We start from the raw sequence: 9,041 nt of genomic DNA on the forward strand, positions 1-9,041 counted from the left end.
GCCTGGAGAAGTTCTCCGTCCCGCTCCCACCCCCCCACTCCCTGCCCGGAACTCTGAGGACACCTGGATGCGGGCCGGGGCCGCCGACCACCACCCGGACCCGGCCACACCCGGCTCGCCCGTCGGCGGGGTCTCCCGCAGCCCGCGGCGCAGCCACGACGGGGTTAAGGTTCCGGGCTGGGGGAGGGGGAGGGGGCCGGGAGGGGCGGGTGCGGAGCCAATCGGCGGCCGCAGAGTCCCCGGGGCCGGGGGCCGGGAGCCGGGAGCGCGGGGCCGGGAGCCGGGAGCTGAGCGCGCCGGGCTGGGGCCGGGGCCCGAGCGGAGCGGAGAGGGAGCGCGCCCGCCCCAGCCCCGAGTCCCGCCGCCCGCCCGCCCGCCGCAGCGCCGGCCCAGCGGCCGCCGCCCCAACCATGGAGCAAGACAACAGCCCGCGGAAGATCCAGTTCACGGTCCCGCTGCTGGAGCCGCACCTTGACCCCGAGGCGGCGGAGCAGGTGCGGAGCAGGGCGGGGTGGCAGGGGACTCGCCCAGCGACGGACGACGGACCCCTGGGCTGTGGGAGCTGAGAAACCCGCTTCGTCCGCCCTTCGCAGGGCGCCCCTGTGAGGGCGACCGCGCTCGGTCTGGGGGTCTTCTCTCCCCTCCCCCACCGCTGGAGCCACATCCCCGTCTGTGCGAGGGCGAGCGCCTCCACTCGAAGCCTGTCCCCCGCGGAGGGTCGCTCTCTGCCTCCAGGCCTGGGGGCGGGGGCCTGCCTGAGGACACGACCCCTACCCGCCTTCCCCAGGCTTGCATCCCCCACCCACTCAACCCCCCTCCCCACGCAGAGTTTCTGAGCTCGGTGGGGGCGCCCAAGGGTACGGCAGCCTTGCGGGAGGGGTTCGGGGCGGGGGTGGGGTTGGGGGCGAGAAGGTAGGTAATGGAGGGACCCTGGTGCTGTCGAAAGGAGTTGAAAGAAGAGAAATCGCCTCCCTGGTCCTCCCCTAACTGAAGGCTACCTTGTCTGACCCCAGAGAGTGAGAAGAAGAAGGAGCTGGGGAAAACCGAAAGGGCTGGGGCTTTGGGGAGAGGGGTGGTCGGGTCCAGAGGCCGAGGTTCCCCTCTTCTGCATGTCTGGACACGTGGGTCCCTAGTCCCAACTCCTGCCCTTTGGAGCAGGGAGTGGGGTGGCATGGAGAGAATGGTACCGGGAAGCCAGAGGCAGGGGCTTTCTGGGGGCTGGGTGCAAGGGACCCCCTGTGCAAGGGAGCAGCCCTGTGCTGGCCTTGGCTCAGTGGGTGGGAGTCCAAGGCCCTGGCCCAGCCCAGGGCCTGATCTATTTTTAGCTCGGAGCCGCCTGGCAGAGGTGGCAGTGGATGAGAGTGTGTGAGCAAGTGTGTGTCTCAGGGAGAGTGAGCATGTGTGTGGAGAGGGTGACCACCCGTGGTCACTACTACCGCCCATTTACCAAATATTTGCTCATTTGCTCATTGTTCCACCTCTTTCTGTGTTCTCTGTCCATTTCCCTGGACATCCCTGTTCCTAAGGAATATCCACTGGCCACAAGGTCAGTTCTCCATTCCCCGCAACCGGCTCCCAGGGCTCTGGCTGGGCCTCCCCACCTGAAAAAAACTCTGTGACCTCTTGGGATGGGCTGGAGAGAGATGTCCTCTGTCTTGCTTTGGTGGAATAAGGTCAGGGTGTGAAGGGAAGGGTCGGGACACACACTCTCCCTGTAACTTCAGCTTCCCAAAGTGTGGGCAGGGGTGAGGAACCTGCCCCTGCCCCCTCTCCCTGGCCTGGGGGGAGCCGCCTCTCCAGACCTCGAAGGGGTGACAGTAGGAGGGACTGTGGGGAGACCTCAGGCCTGGTGAGGATGAGGAGGGTGGAGAGCCCGATCTTGGGGAGTGTTCCCCCAGAGTCAGGGGCAAGGCTGTTATGCCCGGAGGCAGGGGACTGGCTAAGATAACCTCAGACTCAGAAAAAAGGCCCCATGAGTATGGGCTGGGGGGCGGTTAGGGGTGAAGTGACAAGAAGGACTGCCTCCCACCGGCATAGACAGGTCTCACTGCCTGACACCTGCATCTGTTTGGTGTTCGAGAAGGCAGGTGTCGGTGTGTGTTGGGAGGAGGAGGGGGTAGGCCAGCTGGTTCAGGGGTCAGGAAACAGAGGAGGAGCAGACAGTGGTAAGGAGCCAGAGTGAAAAAAGAGCTGGGACTTCTGCCTGCTTTTCTCTAATATTCCAAAATTGGTGTCCACTAGACCTGAAATTCTACCTGCAGTCTAACCTCGGCCCCTCTTGCTGTGTTGCCCAAGTGTGTTACCCAATCAAAAAGCTCCAGGCGTGGCAGGAGCTCCTAATCCAGACGGACATGGAAGAGCAAAGGGGGTTAGAAGCTATGAGTTATGGAGCATAGAATGGCAGGGGATGGAGGGGTGCCCACAACTACCAGGTCTTTGGCATGACTGGTTTGGCCCCAAATCAGAGGCAAAGGCACCAGGTGCCCTTGAGCACTAGAATTTGAGATAGGTGCAAGAGAAAGAAGAGAGATGACCTGTTCATTTCCCAGTAGTTCAGGTGCCTGGGAGGTGCTTTAGGAAGGCTGACCTGACTCCCTTCTGCTATAGGATATCAAAATTCTCAAAGACTCTGAGTGCCTAGAAATCTTGTCCAAGGCAAAGAAATGGGCTAAGGGACCTGTCCAACATCGCAGAGCCCTGCTGCGCTCTCAAAGGCCCTTTCTGACGTGCTTGTGGTCCCTTCTCAGGATCCCAACTTCCACTAACACCCCCACCCTCTCCCTGTCTCCCTGACTCCTCCACAGCCAGCATGCCCCCTCCACCCACAGCAGGAAAGAAAGAAAAGGGAGTCCTCCCCTAGGGAAGGGATGGCCCTCACCCCGCAGATGTGATGCCAATGTGCCCGCCTGCTGGTGCCCAGCACCTCTGCATCAGGAACGGCCAGACCGACTCACAACTAATGTTTGTGTAGTGCCGATGTGTATGCGCACGTGTGCACACACACACACACACACACACAGGACTGCTACTGCCAGGGACCTTGAAATGTCACCCCAAACAGATGTCGCTGGCATCTCCAGAGAAAACAATGACCTACCCCAGCGTAACCCCCGTTGTACGCATCCCATTTCTTTAGGGAGAATCCCCCTCTCAGGCTAACACTGTGCCTCTTGCTAGGGCTGATACCCACTTTCTGGGCATAGAGAAGGGCAGGAGTCTTACCCCACCCCCAAGGGTGGTGATACTAAATAATGGGACACAGAAAAGAGAGGAATTTGATCCTTCAGGGTCCTCACCCTACTACTCTCAGCCCTGGATAATTTTAGCCCCTTTCCCAGCCCCTTTAGCCTTCCCTCCTCTCTTCTGCCCTGGAGGGAGCTGCAGGGACTCCAGCCCCACGGGTCCCCTCACTTCCAAGCCTCTAAACCCTCCAGAGAAAGGGGAAAAAAACCACACGTCCCAGGAGTCCTTGGACTGACTTCAGCAGCAATCAACTTTATTGGCAGCGTGGACAAAAGAACAGCAACCGCCCAGCGGACGTCAGCTTTTATATGTTAATTTCTTAGGCTGGGACCCTGGAGTCCAGGGTAAGACTTTTCAGTAACTTTAGGCCCTGACTAGACTCCTGCTAGTATTTTATTTACCATGACGAGGATTTCCCCAGACCGCATTTCCTGACAAATTAGAAAGGTAGTATGTCCCAGGATAGGGAGGACTTTGGGGAATAAAGCCAGCTCGTGGGCCAGAGAAATGCACCTTCAGCCCTACCTTCCCTGAGCCGTCCACCCAGGCTGGGTGGGGACTGAGGGGTGCTCTCCACCGATGCCGGCACACCAAAGGTTAATGTCTGTTTTGGGGGGAGTGGGCTGGACCACTGAGGGAAAAGCCTTGGCCCTCTCGGGTTATTTCTGACCATTGGTCAGGATGGAGAGAAGGACAGCAAGCCGGAGATCCATGCATGAGAGCAGATAGAGCTGCTGAGACGGAGCACTAGGGAGATGCAGAAACAGAAAGGGGGGTGGGGGGTCTTTTGGGTCCCCAAGGGGGAGGGGTGGGCCCAGGAATGTCCATCTTGGGATGGTAGGTTCCGTGTAATGGGGCATTTTTTGAGGGATAGTAAGCGGGGATTATGTTGCTGAGTGGGATTGGGTGGGGCTTCGATGCTTCCACGTGCACTTGACCTCTTCCCTCAGATCCGGAGGCGCCGCCCCACGCCTGCCACCCTCGTGCTGACCAGCGACCAGTCCTCCCCAGGTAACCCCAGGGATGGGTCGCTGAAGGGCGTGGGGGCTGCTGAGGACAGCCGGGTCCAGTGAGAGAAGGCGGGCGCCGGCTAGAGGGCCGATCAGAGGAGTCAGAGAGAGCTAGCTCCTCAGCCCTGGGGTCGGGAAAGCGGTGGCTGCAGTCGCAGGAGGATTTCCTTCGCTTTGGCAAGATGGAGCTGGGCTGGGGCAGGGGAGGGAGAGCACCTGGCTCCTAAGCCCCCCAGGAATTGGGGTGGTCAACTGAGTGCCGGTTGCTATGGCAACAGCCTTCCAGGTTTCTCCAGCAACTGAGATGCTGCGGCCCCCACCCCCAGAGGCAGTGACAGCTGTGAGGGGGAGGGACCGCCTCCATCAGCCCTCTTCCCAGCCCCCAGAGGGGAAGGCGAAGGTCAGACGCTGCTCAGGAAGCAGCTGGTATTCCGATCACCCGCATGCCCAACGAGGCCTGGGGAGAGAACCAGGTCTCCCAGAGTATGGGGGAGCTTGCCAGGACAGGGGCAGAGAGGTGGTCATGCTCATAAGCCAGCCTGGAGTTCAGGATGCCTGAGCCTCCGGCCTGCACCCAACTACCAAAAAGGATTGTACGTCCCTGCACGGGATAAACTTGCTGTTCTTTATCCAGGATTCCCTCCCATGCAGGGTTCAGTTCTGGACCTGGGGCAGGGGCAGTGGTTGGGAGGAGAGGGAGGAAAAGAGCCAAAGGACCACAGATCCTTCTTCAGGAACCTCCAGGTCTGAGGCAGAGATGTAGACAGAGATTGACCACAGAGTCAAGGACAGGACTCCGTGCGGGGAAGAAAGCAGGGCAGGAGGGAGCCTGAAGGGAGCCGGCCTGGGGCAGCCATCAGGGCCATCTTCCTAGGGGCAGATCAGAAAAGAGGTGATCGCCGAGGCTCCTCCCCTTGGGAAGTCAGCTCTAGGGACCCCTGAGTTTTCAGTCCTCTTCACTTTCTCCTTTCCCTGTTCTCCTCAGAGATAGATGAAGACCGGATCCCCAACCCGCTTCTCAAGGTGAGCTGGTCCCTCTCACTCAGCAAAGCCCAGAGAACCCAATGACTCCTCAGGGGATTCTTCCTCAGCCCCCCACCCAATCTGAAGGGCCTTTTGACTCCCTCTCCTCTGCATCCCCTCAAAGGAGCAGGAGCGGACACACACATACACACACACCGTATCCCCCAAGCCCAGTCTCCTTGCTCACCATTGTGTGGGGGAGGGGAGCGGCTGGGAAGCAGGAAATTTCGCCCCCCACTTTCTGAAGCCCACAACTGACCCCCAGTCTCCAATCCAAAAGCATGGCAAGGCTCAGAAGGCGGGGGAGAAGGGCTGGCCCCCCACCTGTGCTCTGTGTCCTTCACAGTCCACGTTGGCCATGTCTCCACGGCAACGGAAGAAGGTGACGAGGACCACACCCACGATGAAAGGTTAGGAAGACCCCCCTTCCCGTCCCTTCCTTCCCCTTGTGCCTGAGGCGGAGCAGTGGACCTAATGACCCCTTTGGAGGGAATCCTTGGGAAGTCCTTAAAGCTGCCTTTATTATAGTCGGATTGTTGCTAGACAGTCTGGGCTGCCTCTGACTAGCTGGGAGGCCTGGGGGAACCTGCCTCACCTACTGAGCCCTGAGTACCCCCTCACTATGGCAGCTAACTAGAATATGGAGTGCTCACCACACAGAAGGTACTCGAGTATTTCTTGAATCTAAATGGAGTCTTTCCTCTTGCCCCCACGGGAGATGGAGTATCCCAGCAAGTCAGGAAGATCTTTGGTTCCTGAAGGCCCTGCCCCTCCCCTCCCTTACTTTTGAAGGAAATAGGTTTTATTGTGTAGCTTTAGGACCTCCCTGTTGCCCAGCAGATACACACACACACACACACACACACACACACCGCCCAGTTCAGATCTTAGAGGATGGAAAAGTCAGGCCGGCAATGTCCGACGGCCCTTCAGTGGGGCTGTGGAATTGGAGAGTCCACAGAGGAGACTCTGATCAGTCATGTCCCTCTCTTTCTCTGTGCCCCCAGAGCTCCAGATGATGGTTGAACATCACCTGGGGCAACAGCAGCAGGGAGAGGAACCTGAGGGAGCCGCTGAGAGCACAGGGGCCCAGGAGCCCTGCCCACCTGGGATCACAGACACAGAAGCGGAGTTAAGGCTGGGCACATCTGGGAAAGCACAAAGTACGTTCAGGCTGGGGAGGGACTGGCCCAGGAGGAGGCAGACCTTACCCATCATGGGGAGGGGTCTAATCATAGCCAGAAACTGTCTTAAGAATATGGATGTATTTATATGTACTGCACGTATTTGCCTGTGCGCCCCTTTCCTTGCTGAATGACCACAGCCCCTCCCAGCTCGAGCCGCAGAGCTCCCTGCTGGAAGGTGCGAGCCCACTGTAATGGGAACAGCACTCACAGGCTAGAATCCTGGCTCTGTCACTTTAGCAGCCCAGAGGCCTCCAGCAACTTCCTTAACCTCAGTCTGTAAAATGATAACGATGATGCCTCTGGCCTTGGGTTGTTTGTGAAAGTAAAATGAGACCAGTTCTTAGCCCAGCAGCTGACACATACAAAGCAGGCAATAAATGGGAAGTGCTGTTACCACCTGCCCTCAGTCCCTGATCCCACGTGGATTCCAGAATCCAGAGTTCTTCCAACTACATGAAGGTGACATGGTACACACATTGCATATTACGTAACACCCCAGCAGAGCGCCCTGTAATCAAACACATTAATATTTCTGCAGTGAACTGAATGGTCCCACTAAATGGGATAAATAAAGACTACAGATAGTCCCATACGAGGTCAGGTTTAGCCAAATTGTACCCAAACTTTTTTTCACTCTCCTTTGAAGGTTTTTTTTTTTTCTAATTTCTGATTGCAAATTAAAAAAAAATAATAATAATGACCCTGTAGTCATAGTTGTGATTAGAGAAGACACCACTGGTCCTGCCCGATTGCCCCCAGCCTGGTACTTGGGCTGTCTCTGGGGTCACTGGAGCATCAGATGGGGTAAGAAGAGCAGCAACCTCTGCCAGCCTTCATGAATACTGCCTTTTCCTCCCACCGCCCACTTTCCCTCCTTAGAGCCTGCAGAACCCATCCCTAAGGCTCAGGAGAGGGGCAGTGAGAAACCCAGCACAGAGGAGCCCACAACCCATATACCACCACTGGATTCCCAGGGAGCCAACTTGGTAAGAGCCCAGGGCTGGGTGGCCCGGTCTCCAGGAGAGCAGGCCGTGTGGATACGGGCAAGGACTAAGATCTGGAATCAGGGAAAGGGGGAACAAAGGACCAGCTTCAGTCACTGAAAAGCTGTCGTCTCAGGCAAGAAGATTTGGGGGTATTATGTATCCACGGACAAAGAGAAATGGGATGAAGCCACAGGACGAAGGACTGGGGTTGGGCTCAGTACTAGGGTTTCTGGCTCCTGGAATGGGTGACGGCAGTCGGCCATCGGCTTTCTGAGAAAAGGTGTTTGGAACCCGAAGGGAGATCCTCATGTCCTGCCTGGAGCGGAGGCATTGATGAGATAGCCTCGCGGGCTTTGGTCTTACAGTTCCCCCTCCCTGCGTGGGTGGGACACATGGGGGGACTGGTGTGGGACATCAGAGGTTAGACACTTGACAACGGGCAGAGCAGCAAGGGTGGGACAGGGGGCCCTCTGGTCTCTCACTCGCCCTCTCTTTCTGCCCCTCCCCCACAACAGGTCTGAGAGTGAAGGAGGTATCCTGGAATGGAGACTGCAGTTGGGAATGCATGGACACTGGATCTGTTTCTTATTCTTCACTTTTAGGGAAAATCTCTTGTTTTTAAAAAGTGATAAATTTGGTGTTAGGTCCTCGGTATTTTCCTTCTTTCCTGGTTTGGAGAATCCTTTCTCCCTCCCTTCTTGTCCTGCCCTCTCAGCAGCCCCCTGTCCTTCTGCCCAGCTGGTCTGGAAAGGAGGAAATTGGGAAGCTGGGCTGGAGCCTTAAGAAGGGGGTTGGGGGCGGGGAGAGTTCTCTCCCCCAACCCTGCCCCTACCTGCTGTGGCAAGAAAGATGGGGGTCAGACAGGTGTGTAAGGACTAACTTCCAGGGCACCAAGAAGGAAGGAAAGGCCTGGGTTCTCTTCTCTTAATTGAGGAAAAGATACCAGCACACGGCAGGCCTGCCCTGCAGCCGGGTGAGACTTGGGAGTCCTAAGGCCCGTCCAGCTGTGCCTGTCCTGTGGCCGCCGCCTGCTGGACAAGCGGGGGGCGGGGAACTGCACCCTGGCCCTTGGCCCAAGGGGAAGAGGGGATGCTGTGTGGATGCCTCCTTGTCCTCCAAGCCTCAGTGAGTCCCAGGCTTCAGGATATGGTCCCTCCTCCAGCTATGAGACCACCGCCCCTATTCCAACCCAGTAGCAAAGATAGGTTGAGAACACAGTGGCTATTAACAAAGAGGCCCTGGCTGGGAGCCAGAAAGATCAGCTCTCTCCCTGGCCTGAGACTCAGAGGGGCCAGGGCAAAAGACAAAAACCCAGCACAGGTAAAGAAGCTTCCATGGCCAGCCAGGCCTCTCCTGCCCGCTGCTTTTGATTTTTCCAGGTGGTGGAGTGGGGAGGGGAGGAGGGAAGGCAAGACTCGCCCTTCCTTACTGAAGAAGCACTTTGGTAGAGAGAAAGAGCCTCAGGAGTCCCACTCCTGCCATCCCTACTGTGTGCCCTCAGTCAAGACCTCCCCTCTCTGGGCCCAGCCTCCCCACCCACATACATAGTAGGGAGAACACCACACCAGGATTTTTTCGAGCTTGAAAGAGAC

General features: G+C 57.8%; 1 protein-coding gene across 3 annotated transcripts; it reads left to right on the forward strand.

Annotated features, from left to right (window-relative positions):
- Positions 1–233: 233 nt before the first annotated feature.
- Positions 234–8,096, forward strand: PPP1R1A (protein phosphatase 1 regulatory inhibitor subunit 1A). 3 transcript variants are annotated; one of them, XM_045873267.3, is made up of 7 exons: positions 241–494; positions 4,194–4,254; positions 5,239–5,276; positions 5,557–5,686; positions 6,284–6,439; positions 7,343–7,449; positions 7,965–8,096. In XM_045873267.3, exons 1-7 carry the CDS (start codon positions 411–413, stop codon positions 7,968–7,970), a joined length of 582 nt encoding a protein of 193 aa, XP_045729223.1. In that variant the 5' UTR covers positions 241–410; the 3' UTR covers positions 7,971–8,096. The 3 variants fall into 3 exon arrangements, with proteins under 3 accessions (XP_045729225.1, XP_045729223.1, XP_045729224.1); XM_045873268.3 differs by having other exon boundaries at positions 248–494; positions 5,623–5,686; XM_045873269.3 differs by lacking the exon at positions 6,284–6,439 and having other exon boundaries at positions 234–494.
- Positions 8,097–9,041: the final 945 nt, after the last annotated feature.

This window comes from Mirounga angustirostris, unplaced genomic scaffold (genome assembly GCF_029215605.1).
Source record: "Mirounga angustirostris isolate CCGP_5_RB_7025 unplaced genomic scaffold, mMirAng1.0.hap1 SCAF_5, whole genome shotgun sequence".
Classification (NCBI taxonomy): Eukaryota; Metazoa; Chordata; class Mammalia; order Carnivora; family Phocidae; genus Mirounga; species Mirounga angustirostris.